The 19,997-nt window shown below is 45.9% G+C and overlaps 1 protein-coding gene across 1 annotated transcript in view; it reads left to right on the top strand.

The window, feature by feature from the left end:
• LOC135899508 (transmembrane protease serine 9-like) overlaps positions 1–19,857 on the top strand; it is a 47,529-nt gene extending 27,672 nt beyond the window's left edge. The window contains exons 6-12 of the mRNA XM_065428782.1: positions 360–511; positions 3,409–3,494; positions 7,903–8,006; positions 10,144–10,421; positions 10,992–11,143; positions 11,751–11,953; positions 19,730–19,857. Coding sequence (XP_065284854.1) covers positions 360–511; positions 3,409–3,494; positions 7,903–8,006; positions 10,144–10,421; positions 10,992–11,143; positions 11,751–11,924 — 946 coding nt within the window. The 3' untranslated portion in view covers positions 11,925–11,953; positions 19,730–19,857. The remainder of the gene's footprint in view (positions 1–359; positions 512–3,408; positions 3,495–7,902; positions 8,007–10,143; positions 10,422–10,991; positions 11,144–11,750; positions 11,954–19,729) is intronic.
• The last annotated feature ends 140 nt before the right edge of the window (positions 19,858–19,997 follow it).

Consider the following 19,997-nt stretch of genomic DNA (forward strand, 5'->3'; position numbering starts at 1 on the left):
CTCGACGTCTTTAGCGATTAGATAAGGTCCTTACCTGGGGCAGAGGTACGTTTCTTATTGAGCGCTCTCCACAGCGGGGGGTGGGGGAAGACGAAGCGGTCAATCGCTCGTGTTGACAAGCTGGCCTGGTGGCGAACGCGTCCGAGCACGCTGTCCGTTGGAAGCGCCTTAACAGCAAAGCATTGCCCCCCCCCCCCCCCTTACTGCCCCAGGTTCCCCAGCCCAGCACCCGCCACATGCGGTAAGGGGCATCCCTTATCGCATGCCCGCATAGGTCAACACACCCGGGGGCAAAAAAACATGACCCATGCATGGCAGACTGGGCGAGGGTGACTCGATGCACCGGTTCTGGGCCGCGCGAAAGGACGACAAACTGGGGGCTATAAATCGGAGTCCCGCGCCAGTCTGCGCGCTCCTCCCGACATGGCGGTCTGCATGGCGACACCACTGACAGTCCTGCTGCTGACCGCCGCGCGGTTTCTCCTGCTGGCTCAGGCACAGTCCCCGCACAGTGAGCAAGCGACAGGACTTTTCACCTTTGCGGAGTGCATGCCTGTTTCGAGGGGCAGAGGTCGACCTCCCTGCTCAACTTGACGTAGTCGACGCCGAGGGCGTGTGCTGCTCAGCAGGAGTGCCGCACTTTTAGCAGATTATTTTTTTTTGTCGGGCATACGGCCATTATTTCGCCGGTGATGTAGCATCCGGTATGCGCGGTGCGTAGCTTCAATATCTGAGAATGCGTCAACGTCCCCAGAGGATTATTCGGCGCACAACCTGGCTGGATGATTTAGAATGAAAGAAACCGGTGTTAAGAAGCCGTCGCTGCTAGACTCACAATGCTGAAAGCATTTGAATGTGCATGCCGTAAGGGAAGAGGGCGGCTAATCTGGCCAGTCCGTCGATAGCGTCCCTGGCAATGATAAATATATATAGTTCGACTGGAGCAAGAGACTTTCAAGCAGTTGTTTGCTTTATGAATCCGCATTAAGGACAATCTAAAAGAGCGCACGTTGTAGGGGATGTCAACAGGAAAGTGTTCGTTCGTTCTCTTCTGGACCTTTTCTTCGTCTAAAAAAGAAATGTGTTGATCTGCTTAAGCGATCGACAATAACTGTCGCGCTTGATTGATGCCAAGTCATGCACTACTACTTTGGCGTCTCTAGAGGATGCTTGTTTAAATACGCTCAAGAAAAACCTGCTTTAAGTTGTTATAGAAGCAGTACTCAGAAGTGAAGCCTATCTTCAAGTCTAGGTACTTGAAAGAAACATCGTGGTGTAGGATCAGAAAGAACTACATAAGTTCTCGAGTGGCCTTCGTTGTCATAAATTCCTTGGCCATAAGCGAGTCTTCTTTGTTTCTTTTCCACTTGTTTGTAAAAAGTGCTGTCGCATCAAGGGCAACTCAAATCTGGAACGTGACGATTTTAAAAGCTCCTTTATGAAATATCACCACGAATAGAGAAACGCTGCAATGTCATTCGCGCTCTTGAATTCAGCACTCATCTTATGCAAGTTGAATGCAACTAAAGGACTCTCACGTTACAATGCACACTCAATAAGTAAGCTCCACTCTCAAATCTTACAAATAAGCTTTCACATAGTACTTACGCTAAACTAAAATTTCGAAGTTGTCTGTCTCAAATTTAATTTAAGGCAATCCCTCTTCGAAGTCTCAAGAATCACCGTACATACGACTCTCGAAGCTATACGGATTCCCGTAGTCTGCAGACTTCGGTAAGTATGTTTTCTTAAATGAAATGAATGTGGATCTACCAGTCGTTTACCAGTGAATTGCTATAGAAAGTAATCTAAGTAATGGCGCAGTTATAGTTCAGGAGCACCAGTAATCGAGCATTCCTGAACAGACTACGCTGAGTAAAAAACAAATTTGTTTGTGGAAAAAAAAACAGTGCTAAAAACGCGTCCGTAGAAAATGCAGACGCAATGAAAAAAAAAACGGCTGCTTTTTTTACCTGTCAATGTACATCTGTGTTTTTTGTAATGCCCCTGCTTTGAAGAAACCAACTAAACAATGCTCCTACGTTATCAGCTCATGTTGTCTAAGTCGGGTTAAATGATAGCAGACAGGAATTTCGTTACTTTCCGCGGCTTACCAGAGCGTAAAAGAAAAAAAAGAAGGGGTGGGGGCGTACGAATACTGAGCTTATTACTTTTATCAGTCGGGAGCCTTCACATTTCTTATCAGTTCCAGAGGACGCACCGTAAGTCATCTCTTCAGATTCAGAAAAATATTCTTGAATGAAAAAGTGTAAAGCAAACCTGCTGCGCTAACGATGCGACAAGAACGAGCTGCTCCCGTAAACAGCAGAGACAATCATTACACCCCACTATACCTTGGATGACCGTGATTCATCACTGTAATAATGTTTTAACCGTCGTTAAAGCAAGTCCAGCTTCATGTGCACTAATGTTTGCTCTTCACCTAAGTCAGCTGTACTGGGAACGCATTGCACAGTTGATGAAAGCCTTCTGCACCCATCGGCAAAACGAAGCTCAGAGGTAACAAAATGCGTAGATTTAGGAATGGCATCTCTCATCCGAGTAAAGTTCCGCGTATGATAGTTCGCAGCTTCTCATTTGTTTATGACGGAAACTAATGAGAATTCTAGGGGCTCCTGCAAGTGTTTCATTACAAACATTACCTTGTCGGTTCCTGATTAACATTATTTACGGTAATTGAGATGCCAGAAAGCCCTGCCGTACAACGTTTCCGCTTGGCTGCAATTTAAGAATGTAACGAGACACGCTGAGCGTGGCGTTTGGCTGTTTGTAATGATGCAATGAGACACCACGCAAGTCCGCTGCCCGCCATCTCTCTCAGGCGAAGCGGTACGCCTTCTTCAGTTCCAGCTTTTAGTAGAGTTAGCAAATCGTTCAACAGATCCTACTCATGCGACTTCTCGATGACTTTGACATTTGAAGCGTCTCAAGGCACAGGGTTGCCCAAGGGTTTTGTCTAGTTTCCATGTGCACTACTAGAACATGTAAACAGTAGCCAAACTTCGTTCATGACAGATTACTCTTCAAATAGCAGTGCTCCTCTGCCTTAATTTGTCCTACTTCAATCTGGTTGGTATATGCCGCTTATCTATGCTCACATCAGCGTGGACGTGTACATAAATTTCAAGCGTACGCATGTTGTTTTTTCCCTGAAACGAGTTCTAGAGCTCTCGGCTACTGCAAGTAGCGATTCCAGCAAGTCAGGCTAGCTTCTTCGAAACTTGACATTATGGTAAACTCGCAAAGAGAAAAACTCATTGCTCCTCTGTTTCACGAAGAAGACAGTGATTGACGGCTGAGAGAAAGCATGAAATGAATTAGGAGGGGAAAAGAGCTTGTAGCACTTGTGATGCGAGATGTCCTGGTCGATTTCGACGCGGAACGCAGGCTGTGGAGTAAGCTTGCTGAACGAGAAGAATATTGAGCGCATCGTTGGAGGACAGCCAGCCGACGCCGGAGAGTGGCCATGGCAGGTGAGCATGCGTTGCAGCCGGCGTCTTGAACGTCATTTTCGAAGGTGTCATTTGTCACTGAAATTGTAATGCGTAGCACGCCCCACATATAGGCGTAACACCTGTTTTTCAATGTTAAAATAGTATTGGAACGCCTGGAGATGTATTCTTTCTTAAACGGGTATGGTGCGCACGTGACCTACAGTGCTTGAAAGGAGCCGCAAGTTGTCTGCCTATGTGAAATGCTAGGGCTTTTCATGCGCTACACGCCGCATGAGAGGCGAAATGCATCAGTCACGTGTTCCTGATCACAGTGTGCATTCGGCACGCAGGCATAAGGACCATGATTGAAAACCAAGGTTTAATATCACAGAATAATAAACAACTCATATGGCTCTATTACAAACAATGACCCCGTAAAATAGTTCAATAAGCATGGCGTAGATTGTCAAACACCCACTAATATATTCCTCTTGTTTGTAACTTCATTTATTAATTCATTGAGGGCTAGCTTTTTACTCTTATTTGGCACAGTGAAATCGCAAATAGTTTTCTTTTTTGTACTCCTAATGGCCTAGCAATTCGCAAGAACAATGTGGACAAAGATTGTTGCCGGAGAAATAAAATAAGCACAAGGTAGCGAGTATCGAAGAGTACATGTGTGACTGTTTTACAGTCTTTCACAAGCATTTGTATTGCGCATGTTCTTATCTTTTATTACTAAAGCTGAGCATTCCCTGTGAGAGTGACAACCACGTCACATTTTCGCTCACGCTGTGACGCCCATTCGTCAGTGCTTTCTCACAAGAGCTTGAGCTTAAAGCAAGCCACTTGCAAACAGCGGCACCCGCAATTGAGGCTAAGTTTACGCCACAACCTTCCTACATAACCTTTATTTTTAGCATCCTCAGACGTCTTCAAACAGTCACGCCATCAACAACATAGTGACCTGCAGTTGGTTAAACGACCGACCTTGTTTAGGTCGAAGTAAAAAAAAAGCTAGTGTGCAAAGAGAAAGCTGTTCGTGTGCACAAGACCATCACGGTGTATTTAGAACCTACTTACGTATGAAGCATCTGGATGCAGCGAACATTCTTGCCCTCGTCCAAACCAGCAGCAGTGAGTGAGGACAGTATGGTGTAAGCGAGACTTGCAGGCTTGTGCGCTTTACGTGTCGCTTTAAGGCAAGCAGCAGTGCCGTTAAACGCAGATGCCGCTTAAACACAACCTCCGATTGGCTTCACGCCGAGACGAACGACGTTGCTTAAGCTAGGGACAGCGCCATTGGCATTCATTAGTCGCTGTCACGGACACCCGGTGCTCCGTGTTTGTACAGCGCGAATCGGCGCTAAGCTCGGGGCTTACGCCTTCACACTGTCGTTTGTTCCCACGATCGTCGCCCCGCGACCCGGATCCGAAGCAGCAAAAATGTGCCAGTGCCGTCGCCAGTGATGCACGGCGGCCCGTGTCGAAATCGAATTAGCTAATGACAGTGAGCCGGGTAGAGCCAGAAAAAGTCGGTGTATCTGGGCCCCTTCTAATGAATGAATGACGGACGCTTGTGGTGAAAACCTTTTGCTTGCTTCTTCGCAGAAAAAGGAAAGAGTACTAACGTGTCATGTTCACGTGACCGTCCCAAGTTCGAGAGACAATATTACGGGCTCTTACCGTAGTTAAAACAAATTAAAATTGGGTGATGGGATTTAACATCTCGAAGCTGCACAGCATACTTCGAGGAACACCATAGTGGAGAGCTCATAGTTCATTTTTGACAACCTGGCGTTCACGGAAAGCATGGTACGCGAGTATTTTTGCATTTTTGCAAAGAAAAATAAAGAGACATTCACACGACATTACGCAGGCGCTATATCTTCAGGACGTCTTTGTGGGCGGAGTATCCCAACTTTTCCGCATCGGGTATGTGTATTTCTAGCCTCTTTCTTAGCCAGATCACGGGGTTAATGCAGTCTGAAAATGTGGACCGTTCCCGAAGGTAGTAAAGTCTAAAAATTTATTACCTATCTTGAAGAAGTGCAGCAGAAAATTTTAAGTAGTCGGACTCTCCTCTAATTCCCCTTGCGCGAGCGGAAACGACGCAACAAAGTGTCGTGTGCAATCACTGCACCCTATTCTCACCTCCAATTTGCTCAGGAAGACATTCTTCTTGATCGACATCAACTTGAAGGTGAATCGTCCTGCAAGCCTTATTTATTTATTTATTTATTTATTTATTTATTTATTTATTTATTTATTTATTTATTTATTCATTTATTTATTTATTTATTTATTTCAACATCAGGGAGACACACAAGGGCTGTTAAGGATGCCGTATTAGTTTTCGCCACAGGCAGTCCATTAACGTGTACCCAGTGCTCGCTACAAGACTGCTTTTCTTTTTTTTTATTCTAACCCAACTAAACTGCAGCAGTTGCAGCTAGGCATCGAATGCACGGCATCGGGCTCAGCTGCAGAACGCCAAAGCGTCTACGACAATGTGCTTGCTATACGCGGTTACAGATATGACGTTATCTGACGAGTATACATCATAAAAGAAGAGGTTTCCACAAATACACGTAGAATGAGTTCGAATTCATGTTGTTCGATTCTTGGTTCTTTCTTGTCGCTTACGAGTGGTGCTCCTTAACCAACGACGACGCGAAATGGCCTTTCAGTGGAATCGTTAGGCCATCGTTGCATTATGTTGCACCACTTCGCATACTAGCTGTGCAAAAAAGCCCACTTACAAACTGGCGCGCAAAGTGGAAAGTTGGCTCGCTTCCATAGCACAAACGCTCAGTGGCTGAGGTTATTGCCAAGGGTGGTTGTGATTAAGGTTGTTGCTGTCAGTAAGGTCTCTGTACGCTACTGTGTTCGAATCTTTTTAGATTATTATTATTTATTATTATTATTATTATTATTATTATTATTATTATTATTATTATTATTATTATTATTATTATTATTATTATTATTATTATTATTATTATTATTATTATTATTATTATTATTATTATTATTATTATTATTCAGAGTAAATGTTGCAATCGTCACTACTTTCAACACGGAGTGCGACATCGAAAGTTTACAGATTTCGGTTACCTTTATTGCGGTTGTTCGTTTCGTAATGCAAGACATGTGGCTTTTTTGCTGGTTTGGTTGCTTCTGTTTTCCGCAGTCGACTTGTGACGCTACGCGAGCAGCATCAGTGCCTCTTCTCTCACCTTCGCGATGATCTTTGTTTACTTCAGCACTAACACTAGGCTGTATGGAGCAACTGTATCCCAACTTCTTCATTGGGATCACATCAGCCTGTCGACAGCAGTAGTGGTTAATTGTGGTTACGAAAGTAAATATGAGGTGTATAGCTTAGGTTACAGTAAACTTCAGGCAAAGTCTTTATCTTGGTTTCTTTTCGGTTACTAAGCTGACCTCAGAGAAAATTGATAGGCATGGAACCCACGAAACACTTATGATGTGGTGCCACATTTAGTGTCATACACGGCACGTGTATATCTGGCAAGTTTGTATAAACCCTGCGCCTAGCGTTGAATAACCCGGTGACTGATATGAGATTTGATGTGACTTATAAGGTTTTATTAAAAAAACAAAAAGAGTCCCAATTGCCTTAAGCATTAAGGTCTATGTGAAAGAAATAGCTTAAAGGCACATACACTCGAAGATAATATGTGGGAACACGCACACTCAGGGCAGTCTACACAGACTAGATGTGGTCTACGCTCCTGAAAAAAAAAATAGAGAAGAAACATTAGAATATTTTATTACTGCGGAAATTTCTTAGTGGGGCTCGTCAGATAATACGTAAGCATTATTTCTAGTCGCTCATCTTGAACCCATTTAAATTAATTTGCATTACCCTTATAAATATCGATTTAACGTTAGTAATCTTCGTTAATTGCACTAATTAATCATGATTACCCTTAATTAAGTTAACGTTAATCAGTCCAAGTTAGGCTGAGGCATGGGGTCATGGTCCAAAAACCTTTGTCTTGAAAAATGGTATACGATCTAGCTCGTTTAAATCAGTCCGAAGAATGTCGCTTTAAGCGTTTTAACAATGACAAATAAAAAAAAGACGTGTTTGATTGTCTCGTCAGAGTTGCAGGAGTCAGAGAGGGGTCCAATCAGAAGTGAGCAGACACAGACATCAAACAATTCGTTCGGGCTGTTCCGGCTGCAGCGAAAACTGCATGCAGGAAGTAGTTGCGTACATAAAGGCATAAAAAGAAGGCGGCTTCCCATAGGCATCCATAGCCACTCCCTTGATGCGATGACGGCAGGAACATCTTTTGTTTCTTTTGTTTCAGAGGCGTGCTGCGTGATGTGTACTTAACGCTACGAGGCACCTCGCTAATCTCACAGTTGACGTTGAGATGAACAACAACCTGGCTGACTGAACATCCTACCGCAGGTATCCCTTCGCAAAGCTGGACGTGACGGAAGGACGCGTCACTTCTGCGGCGGCGGGCTAATCAGCAACCAGTGGGTGGCCACGGCGGCACACTGCGTGGTCACGTGAGTACGACTGTCGTCTCTGAGGCTGCCTGGGAGAGCAGATACCGCGTAGAACGCAAGCTACACGTCAAAAAGCGACGGGTTCAGTGTGGTGTGTCTTCTCTCCTTAGTAGCCCCGCTAGTTATTTGCTGCACGGAATCAAAATTCTACCTCTTGTGCGCGCCAGAAGCGAAGCACAAAGAATGACAAGAACGCGTGGAATCACATCTCTACTGCGCAAAAGAACAATGCTTAACAAGGAATCTCAGCTTGCCGTCTACAGTAACAAAAATATGATGATTGCTTAATGTGCTGTGGGCGCACGTTGGCTCCCTATGCGCGATCAGCAAAGATGTCGAACAGTGAAGCACTTTAGTGCCCCATAAGCTTCAGCAGTAGACAATAAGGGAACCTGTAGCCCTTCCTGACAGGAATTCCAGGAGCCGTTCGCGGCCACTGTTGGTCCAAAGCACCTCTCACGAATTCAGAATGAATGAATGAATGAATGAATGAATGAATGAATGAATGAATGAATGAATGAATGAATGAATGAATGAATTATAAATGCAACGTTATTTCATCTTCGATTTATAAAACGGAAAATGTGCCGTATACAAAAAGCTAAAACACTGTACGTGGAGAGCTTCTGTGGCAGCGTACAAAAGACTAGGCAAAATAATGCACTGTAAGAGACGAGGGAGGTCGGTCGCAGTAATAACCGAATATTGCAGCGGTTCAAATCGGACTAACGTCATGAACAGAAAATTCAATTTATGCAAATGTAATATCAGAAAGCCGAATGCCAGAATAAAATAAAGCATTTTTTTCAAAACACAAAAGCTGCATAATGGTGCCGACATAGTGTAGCTTGAAATCTCCAAAAGCCCAGAAAGTGCTTGCTAGAAGGAAAAGAGACCTAAAGTAGGTTCCTTTCTCAATGAACCGCCTATTCGTAATCGAAAACATGTACTCCTGTGCTGGGGACTCGTGTGAAAGCACAAGTATCTAGAAACAGGAATACAGGCCCACACTTTCTTGCACCCGCCACGGTGGCTTAGTGGCTGTGACGTCGCGGGATCAAATCGAAGCCGCGGCAGCCGCATTACGATAGGGACGAAATGCAAAATCACCCATGTACCGCCCACCGCGTGCACTTTAAGACTCCCAGGCGTTCAAAACTATTCCAGAGTACCCCCACTACAGCGTGCCTTATAATCAGATCGTGGTTTCGCCACGCAAAATGGCAGAACTTTAACACTTCTTGGCAGCCGTTCCCTGTATGCACTTATTGCAGTACCGAAGCAACGTCATCGGCATCATCATTCGTGTTACATCCAACAACCAGTTCAAGTCAATGGATTTTCGCAAATAAAGAAAGCGTTTGCTGTGCTTACCTCATCCGCTAAAAACCGCACGTTCTCGAATCTCTTCGCTCCACCTAAAACTCCATCGCTTCTACATGCGTTCCCATACTTTTGTATTCGTTTAGGTCGCGTGTCATGCGATACACTCATTATGTGCCTTGCCGAAGCTAAGAGCATCTTTAGAGTTCAGCTAGGTTATCAACAACTCACGCCAAAACAGATTGACTGATAGATGAAGAGGTTTATTCTGCAGTTTATGTAGTTTCCTTTATCTCTTACAGCGGAACATATTATCGTTTATTTCCTTTCTTTTCAGCTGCTGGCCTTGAGGCGAGCATAACGGAGGTATCAGCGAAATTACATGGCGCAAGCGTTGTAATCCTTCTGTTCGGTTGCGAACCGCAGTACACGATTCATTATGCTCATAAAAAATGAGCCATGAGAAAGGCGAACTGAAAACGCAGGCTTGTGGATAGCGTATTTAATGTCAGCCTCTAGTGATACAGGCCCTCACCGCGCACAACACCTTAGTATCTACCTTACCTTTCTCGTGACTTCTGGCCCACACAAACTTCGATGTCAAGGCGTCCGGGTGACAATGAGTAAAACGCACCCTTTTTAGTATCCGTTTCACCTCACAGTGGGAAGTTGAAAAGTTTAGCGACGCTGGTGCATCTCACAACATCTTAAAGGCATAACAATGCGCCTTGGGAGGAGTGCTAAAGCCGTCTGCCCAGAGGCGACGCTGTGTGAACGCTTGAAGACATTCGCTGCTCTTCTCTCGTGGCCACAGGCAGTTCGGCAGCGTGATCCAGCCTGCGAGCACCATCAAGGTGCGTGTGGGTGAGCACGATCAGAGCGTGCTCGAAGGCGAAGAGATCCAGGTGAACGCGCGCCAGATATTCAAGTACCCCGGCTACCAGGGCTACAACAACGACATCGCGCTCATCAAGCTCGCCAAAAGGGTGCGCCTCAGCCGTCGCGTGCGGCCTGTCTGCCTGCCGCACCGCGACGAAGTCTTCGAGGGGCAAAACTGCGTCTCCACGGGTTGGGGAGCCACCACATCGGGAGGTGAGCGAGAGCGATGTTGTTTTAGGAGGTTGCCAAAATGTGAGTGAGTGAGTGAGTGAGTGAGTGAGTGAGTGAGTGAGTGAGTGAGTGAGTGAGTGAGTGAGTGAGTGAGTGAGTGAGTGAGTGAGTGAGTGAGTGAGTGAGTGAGTGAGTGAGTGAGTGAGTGAGTGAGTGAGTGAGTGAGTGAGTGAGTGAGTGAGTGAGTGAGTGAGTGAGTGAGTGAGTGAGTGAGTGAGTGAGTGAGTGAGTGAGTGAGTGAGTGAGTGAGTGACAGTGTTCTGTGATGGTTGGTGTGAAATACTCATCTAGCCGTATGCCTGGCATATAACATCAAATAAAGGAGGCGCCGCCGAAGCCTACATTTGGTTGGTGAGCAGTGCTCGACAGTAGCGGCTGACCAGCAGGAGCGAGATGAAATTAGTATGCTACATTTCTCTACGATGCCACCCGAGCGATGTACAAGAAGAAATATATGAACGCATAACGAATAAATACCGATTATAAAAATAAGGTGCACCCCACCAACAATAAATGCTCATGATGGAACCACTGTGTAATCTGTCCCCAAAGGTGGTGCTCCGTCGACGGTGCTTCGAGAGGTGAGCGTGCCGGTGTACAACAACAATGTGTGCTACGGGCCCTACGCGCGCAAGTTCCGCATCAACATCCGCAACTGGCACCTGTGCGCCGGCGCCTTGGAAGGAGGCCGAGGATCCTGCTATGTAAGTGAATAGCATTTTGCCTTTTCCTCTCGAAGGACCTTGCAGAGAAAAATCAACATAAGCTGGATTGATGTATTTCACTCCTCTAATAGAGATTAAGTCTGCAGCATCAATCCTGCAAAACATTACTCACGTTTCACCAGCGGTATATGCATATACCCTTCGGAATACTGGATATACCAATAAAGCGATCCAGCAGAGGGCCCCTACTAATAAAGAGGTGCAACGAAATAAAGCTTCTTCATAGCAAAAATCTAGCAATCACGATGTCGGACCTATTAGCAAAGATGGCCGGATAATGGTAAGTACCCCTTACGAACGAAAAGCTTTGTCATGTCGAACCAAGATGTGTACTGCGCATAAACTGTCAACACGCTCTCGACGTGAGACATAGAGAATTCGTCTGGGTCTGTGTATTCGAAGCATATTTTAAGCAATTTAGTGCGTTTGGAAAAACCAAAACCCTTAGAGTTTCGTATCTGCAAGAAATTGCGCACTTTTTTTTTTAATCTCTACAATCCACCTCCTCAACAGCCCATGCATCGGGAAGGTCTAGTGTTGCGTCAGTCTGCATACAACGCCTTGACGCGACCACGCGCACTTGCAGGGCGACTCGGGCGGCCCGTTCCAGTGCAAACGCGCCGACGGCAGCTGGGTGCTGGCCGGCTTAGTGTCCTTCGGCTCAGGCTGCGCGCGTAGGGACTACCCCGACGTCTACACCAGGGTGACCGAGTACCTGGACTGGATCGCCACGACTACGGGAGGCGTTGTCAGCAGTTGATGGCCACGATAAACACCTTATCAACACAGGTGGGTGGGTGCGACTCAAGTCTTCGCCAACGCAGAGAACGCCCGAAGCCTGCCGGTAAATTCTTGTAATGAATAGGTACTCACATGAGATACTTTGTCTCATGTTACAGCGAAGGTGTTAGCCTTTCGGTGGTCGGCATTTCTCGTGTCCGCATTCGTTAGCAAAAATGTGAACCTATCGCGGCGCCAGTGCAGGGCCAGGAGCGGTGGCTCGTATCCACGAAAGGCGGAGGCTTCAAGCACTCAGCAAAGTGAAGCGAACAGTGCACGCATTCTTTGGAATCAGGCATAATACGTACAGATCACCATACGTTTCAATAAAGACCAAGCAGGAAACAAGCATCCGAACCACATAATTGATGATAAGGCACTCCTGATAACAATGTAAAGCACGTAGCGCTCCGCGAATTAGTTTCCCGGTAACGATTAGTGTTGCGCAAGCTGTCGCGGTGACGGCAGCTTGAGACGTGGGAAGTGCATGTGAAGACGCGGGGAGTGATGTGGGGAGAACGTCCCTAGCCTTTCGTATATAACAGAACCAGCCTAGCAACTGATTTCAATGTGTTTGCAGCATCGCTATGGGCGGCGGCGTGCTTTCAAAATTACCGTTACACGTATCGCTACCATTACTCTCAAGCAATAAAGCATTGCATACCCCTTTTGTAGTGGTGGTTTTCAACAGCTTCGCTGGACATCCACTTTCGCAGGGCCGGAATGGCGGGTCAATTTTTTTCTAAATGTACAAGCAGAGTGAAGAATGAGTCTGGAAGAGGTTAGCAAATACAGGAAAGAGCACTGCCCGATCGAACATAAAGCAAGATATTATGCAGGAGCTCCACTGGGGTTGTCAAAGTATGCGTAAGCATTGTGCCACTTGCTCATCATCGCGCAGCCCGGTGTCATTATCAATCTTATCAGAATTATTCCGATGAGTATAACCCCTCATCAAACCTTATTGGTCGTTATCAAACTTATCGGATTCGATGCGGCCCTTATCAACCCTTATCGGTTCTTATCAACCTTATCAGAGTTGCACCGAAACTTTTAGGTCATTCTAGCTCTTTTCCACCTTATCCATCCACGTCAAACCACAATCAACCGTCATAAGACCCATATAACGCCTCATCACTCCTTATCATCCTTGTCAACTTACTGACTTATTATCTGTTCGTGTTGCACACGCGAAGCGCATGAGTCCTCAGAAATCTGCGGCATTTCGGTCGGTGAAAGAACGCCCCAACGAAAGGCGCATATCGCGACCGCCGAAACGCATCGGGCAAGCGGCATGTTTGGCAGCAAATTTTGGCAAAACCGGAATTTTCCTGATGTCTGCAAGGCTCTAAGTCGGCTCTACGTGTGGTCCTATAGAGTTAGATTTCATTCCACCATCCCCGAATCTCTCAACAAAGACTTCGTAAGAACAGTTCTCCATTGACATTTTTTTTTTTTGTACTGCAGGTACAACATATTCATATATTTCAGATATATTCACCTTCTGCAAGCGTAGGTGTTTAGCCCAGCGGGAAAGACACCTGGCTTCTGAGCATGCTATCGTACGTTCGATACTAACCGTTCCAGCTCTTTAATTTCAAATTTATTCTTTCTTTTCTTTCTGGAACGCATCGTGCTACGCGTTACGGATAGACAGATATACGGACAGAATTCCTGGGTGAGTCGCCTACCACTGCTTCCGCATTCAAAATGCAGGTGCAAAGCAACTTCGCTACCCATGTTTCATAAAGGCCTTCGTCGTTTCACTTAGGAGTAACCAGCATTCACAATGCCACTTCGGTCTTGAAGCGTCTTCCTTCTTCCATTATTTTATGCTATTTATAAATTCTGAGCTGCAATGAGAGTAATGGTACTTCAGAAAAGCGGAAAATATATCGAGTTATGCCGAGCACGTTCCTGTATATAATTTTGTCCACTTCTTCAACGCGCTGATGACAGGTAGCTCAAATATTCAATAACATCGCATCAGCGGCGCTTTTTTTTTTTTTTTAGCGCCACATGAACTCAGAAAAGAGGGAGCAGCGAGCGCACTCACTTCGCAGGCGACGTTGTTTACGTAGCTTCTCATTATGATATAACCGGCTCCTTTATGGGCCATTAAATCAACATGAAGGTCACCTGCCACAAAGCGCGCTGTTGCCAAAAAAAAAAGAAAGGAAGAAAGAAATTCAGAACAGGCTAAGGGGAAAATGCCTAGTACCCTTCATTGTTTTTTTCTTTTGTTTTGTTTTTAGCTCGCTCGGTCTTTTCTTTTTATGCAGCCCATTTTTCATTTCTTTCTTTTTTGATTGATTCGCAATATGGCGGTAAGTGTGATCCCATGACGCTAGAAAAATAGACAGAGAGACAAGAAAGCTATTCCTCGTTAACTTTTACCACGAGTTCTTGCTCTCTACGAAGAGAGAGAGAGAAGACAGGAACGGCAGGGAGGTAAACCAGTCGCATGTCCCGTTTGCTGCCCTCGACTGGGGGACGGAGGTATGGAGATGAAGAGAAAGAGAGAGGAGAGAGAGAGAGAGAGAGAGCAGTTTCGCGCACAGTTGAAGGCCTTAAGCTGAACCTATAGCTGTGGTGTTAGGCTGACGATGCGTTCATGTGTGCCCGATTAAACTGCAACCAACTGTCCTGCTCCGCGCAGTGCTCCTGTGGTGGCGTGGTTAATCTGCCCTGGAGCTTGAGGAAGGAGAGAGTAGTGTTGGGACAATTTAGACCGCGGGTAGCGAGCAGTGTTCTGAAATGCTACCAACGTGATAATAACAGCAAACAGTCACGGCTACCAGGTAAATTTCGTATATCAGGCGCTCCTGCTTGCCCCGTCTACAAATTCATGCTTTTTCAGTGCCATGCTGGATAGTGCAAGTAATTCTCTAGGCGTAACCTTTCCGGGAACAGCTTTAATGCGCGTGTGCAATAAGCATGGCTGGACTCATAATCATTTACTTTTTATAGTAATTTGCGGTGCAGCTAGTATGATAGGCTTTTGGCCATTTTGTGGAGTTGCTCTGATTGATTGATTGATTGATTGATTGATTGATTGATTGATTGATTGATTGATTGATTGATTGATTGATTGATTGATTGATTGATTGATTGATTGATTGATTGATTGATTGACGAAAGAGTGTTAAAGGAGTCATTAAGAAATCAACCAGGGCATGAGGTTCTTCATATCCTATAGCCCGTATACACAAAAAGTTATGCAAGAAATGTTCGCAAAATTTATTATGCTAGAAGTGTTCATAATAGCAGGTGATGTTGGAGATGTTGTTATCCAAGGCGACTGGCCAATGGCAAACAGCTCTTACGAATGAAACGCTTTGCGCCTTCAGCCTCTGGTGTGCTTTCGCATTCGTAGCGAACTAGACATCAAGGAAAAGGGTGGCGTAAATATTCGCCGCAGGTATTGCAAATTAAGGTCGTGAATTTCAAAGGATGCTTGTGACACCGGGGCAGGGGATTCTTTCGTTACGCCCAGGCGAATCAAGGATAGCGTTGTACCACGTCAACTATGGTAGAAAAACCACAAGCGGGAATCAAAACGTATTTATAGCGACGGACGCAGCTGTTTTAATAATTATAGGGTTTTACGTGCCAGAACCACTTTCTGATTATGAGGCACGCCGTAGTGGGGGGACTCCGGAAATTTCGACCACCTGGGGTTCTTTAACGTGCACGTAAATCTAAGTACATTTTTTACAAATGTACAAGTCATTTTCGTCCCCACCGAAATGCGGCCGCCATGAACGGGATTCAATCCCGCGACCTCGTGCTTAGCAGCCCAACACCATAGGCAGCTGTTTCAAGTCGGCTAATGTTCGGGAGCACCCGTAATTTCGTACTCCTTCCTCGCGTATAGTTGACCATTCCGAGCCGCAATAGGGCCTGAATGGCTGCAACTTCCGCCCACATGCGAGGCTCGTAAAGATCTGTGCTATCCCACCTAATGAGCAGGCGTTTGCACGAGTGAACGAAAAACTTTGCCATCATTCCGTGACACTTTCTCACGAGCGACGAGGGTGCCTATTTGCTGATGAGGAAAATTTGGCTCTTTCCTTGTACATATGGCCAGCAGGAAATGAGTAATGTGGAAACGCACAGAATACTCTTTCTCTGACCACTTTTGTCCTGAGTGCGAAAAAAAACAAGAAAAAAAACACGACTTTTCTTAGAGCTTACAGGCAGGACAAGAATACAACACGTCTCATGGGTTTCGATATCACGTAAATCATTAATCGACACCTGCGTTATAGGACGGGGTAAATATTCTTGCGTCAACGCGTACTAACACGAATCTGAATGTTGAAAACCTCGACCTTGGTAACCTTGCGCACATCTTTGCCGTGAATCCAATACATAGGTCCGTATACAGCGTATACAACCCAGAGTCGTGGTGTTTCGCGGGGGTTCTTTAGCGGTTGACAAAAACAGAAAATCAGCAGATTGGCCCAGTGACACGTGCACGCAATATGTGCCTTCCATTACGGTCACTCGCCACAAAGCTATTGCAGATTAAATGAGCTCATTAAATGCCTTACAATGGCCATCTATGGCTGACCTTGAGCGGCTTTTAGTTTCTCTTCGGTGTACGGTAGAGAACATTGATAACCTAATGGGCGGTCAGGGAATGCAAACCTTTGTCGCGGCATGTTGTACTGCAGGGAAAAGAATACGTTAAGACATAAAATAGCAACTATCTTTGGCACAACAAGAGGGACCTTCATAAATGTGCAAGCGGCATCGTAAACAACGTCCCCTTTCTAAATACATGGCGAAATTTTGCAGTCACACCTACTCTCATAATACTCGTCACCACCGACGAATGCCAGTGAATTTGATTCATACTAAAGTCGTTTTGGCGTTATGCTGGTGGTCAAGTCGGTGGAGTTGCGGACGAAGAGTGAACACCGCACGTATCTTGATTGATTCGTTGGGCTTAACATCTGGTAGCAGCACACGGGCTACAAGCAACACAGTACCATAGAGCAGCGGATTTGTTTATTCCAGCCGGTGCAAACAGCTACGAGCTCGCGCACCTATACGTTGGATCCGTCCTAAAACGGCACTAGAGATTGGAAGACTTCGCAAAGCGGAAGGCGATGGGGCCAATTCAAAAAGCAGCCTATTCACTTCATTGCACAGTGTTGTGCTGACGTTTGGACAAAGCTACAGAGCAATCTCTAAATTGACCTCTACATTTACCGATTGTGAAACCATGAGTTTCTGGATAATGTCCGTCCCTTGCCGTGCCGTGTTTGCCCTCCTTGTAAACATGACTGCACGAGGGAAACCAGCTTTCCCTCGCCGCTCGGCAATGCAGTTTCGCTCCTATGACGATTTTTTTTTTCAGCCACCCGATTCCGTCCGACCAGGAAAGCGGTGTGGTGATTGCTCCCCCCTTTCACAGTAATTTGCTATCGCACCGCAATCCCGCGCAGCCGTCCTCATTGACGCAGACAAGTGCCTACGCATACGTTTTCAGCCAACACGAAAACGTTGTGCAAGCGAAGCATCTTTTCGAAATCACCATATGTCATGCCTACCGGCACTCTTGGACGCACACCATGTTCCGTCAACGAAGATTCGGCTAGGGAGTGGGATTAGTCAATAGGCTAGGGAGTGGGATTAGTCAATAGGCGAAATATAGTTGAAGTTTCCGCCAAGTAAAAGTACCTACACGTTCCATGGGTACTTTCCTCTTTATGCTTAGCGAGATACCATCTGCCTCAAAGCCTTGTGTGAAGTGGGATGGGAAAGTGAGAGAGATACATTTCTGCTCCCGGAGTGAGTACCTGGACCAGAATAATGAGCTCAGTTTCACTTGCATATGTTCATTGCCAGTTGCACCACCACGCTCCAGGTTTCGTGGTGAGACTATGCGGAAGCCCAAGCTTCGCGCGAATTTCGCGTCTCGTAAACTTGTATTGCCAATAACTTCAGCCTGATATCGGAACGTGTTCATGCGGTATGCAACGGGCTGAGGCTAGCACTTCGGTTAACTTACCGCCTGCAGCACGCGTTGGGTCAAGCAAGCACTCACCACCTCCTGCTTGCACACGACTATAGTGCTGCACGGGCTTAGGAGATCACGCACAGAAGCGCAGCTGAAGGTAGGAATGCTTGCACAGGACTTTACTCGTGCGGTCGAGCGCTGGCAAGAAACCCGACGCCGCTTGCTGCAAACAGAGAACGGGCGCTTGGACGCGAGAGACTGCGCTTCTTGGGCGTTAGCGCGTATTTGCGTTCTGCGCAGCAGGATGACTTTATGGCAAGCGCCTGTACACTATAGCGTGACATTACGAGAGTGACCGTAGCCGTGACCCCAGCTCGCTCGCACTCACTGACGTCCACGAACCACTCCCTGCACCCACCTTCATTCTAAACAGAGCCATGGCATTACTAACGTGCACGATAAAAGGAGGGAGGGTTCTTTCGCTCACAGAGTCGTCACATCAAGCTCAAGGTCGCCTTCGCCGTCACGTTAAGGTAGAAGCTCATTTCTCTGAAGGCAAAGAGTTGGACGCCGTCCGCTCGCTGCGGCTTCTTAGGCGGGAACGTGTTTTCTACTTTCCATTGTTTCGCTCGGGTAGCGCAATGGCAGGGGTCACTCTGTGGGGCCGAGCACGGGTACTTAGAATGTCGTCGACGCATTGGGCAGGCGCCATGGCCAAGTTTGCGATAGCGTCAAGCACGAATAGGAAAATGGGTCTGCATTGTACGCGCTTGAAGCGCACTGCGACATAAGTTTGATCGTGAGTGATTGTTATAGATAAAATTATTGTAGCAGCTGTCAAACTGACTTTAGAAAAGGTGCCATGTATCGTGTATGGTTCTGCAAGAGTAACAGAGGACTCCGTCCAGGATAATAATAATAATAATAATAATAATAATAATAATAATAATAATAATAATAGATAGAAAGTATCAGTTTTACTTTTTTCAAGCATTTTGTTCCATTCCTGTAGTTATGAAAATGGCGTTTCCCATCCCCCCTGTGGTTATGTGCCACATTTAAGGATTATTACTGCCATCATCTCACGGTAATCCTCCCGTCACTTAATATAACCGCATAGGGCTGCTTATGATATTCATGGACAGCAGTGTAACTATACTAAGCACTCAGATTTCGCGATGATGCCTTTTGTGATTGGTTCGGGCTGATTCAAGAACGAAAGCATGGTGAAATTGAGCGGCGGAATTCAATAATAGTTAGTTAGTTAGTTAGTTAGTTAGTTAGTTAGTTAGTTAGTTAGTTAGTTAGTTAGTTAGTTAGTTAGTTAGTTAGTTAGTTAGTTAGTTAGTTAGTTAGTTAGTTAGTTAGTTAGTTAGTTAGTTAGTTAGTTAGTTATATTTCTGTGGCGCACTTTTGCTGAACTGAGCATAAGGAAATGCTAACGCGAGCTTGCATAGAGCAACGACCGGCAACCGTTACTGTCGAACACTTTACAATGAACCAAGAACAAACAAGACTAGGAGTGCGTTGACATACAAGCCTTGGTTCAACCTGCACTGCGTTAAGCGCTGAATTTCACCCCTCTCGTCAGTGAATCGTTAAGCTTCGAAACAAAAAGCGTGGGCGTTGTTCCCATCACTTCAGCAGCTGCTGCAGCCAATTAGCCGTTTACTCAACACAGATGCTCGTGCAACAAACAATATTTCTGGGGAAAAATGAAATAAAAGCAGAGTCCATTGTACGTGCGTAAGCTACCGCATTTGGAAAGCAGTGGGTGAAAGTAAGCATGATTTTATCCTTTTGCGGATGTGCAGGCGGATGTCCCGGTCATGGAACGCCCACAAGAAAGCCACAGCACTTTTCCCCAAAAGCCTCGCAGCGAAAACCGCATACAACGAGAGGAGAGGCTTGAAAGGATAAAACGAGGAACTTTCGTGCTTCTGACAGAAATAAAGACCACCATTTTGTTTGATGACTTGCCTGCTTCACTTGCACCATCATCCGCTCGGCTTCGACTGTGCTCTATGATGACAATGATGATTTCGAATTACATTCCCTTTAAAGCACGGCAGCAAGAAACAA

Source organism: Dermacentor albipictus, chromosome 4 (genome assembly GCF_038994185.2).
Source record: "Dermacentor albipictus isolate Rhodes 1998 colony chromosome 4, USDA_Dalb.pri_finalv2, whole genome shotgun sequence".
Taxonomy (NCBI): domain Eukaryota; kingdom Metazoa; phylum Arthropoda; class Arachnida; order Ixodida; family Ixodidae; genus Dermacentor; species Dermacentor albipictus.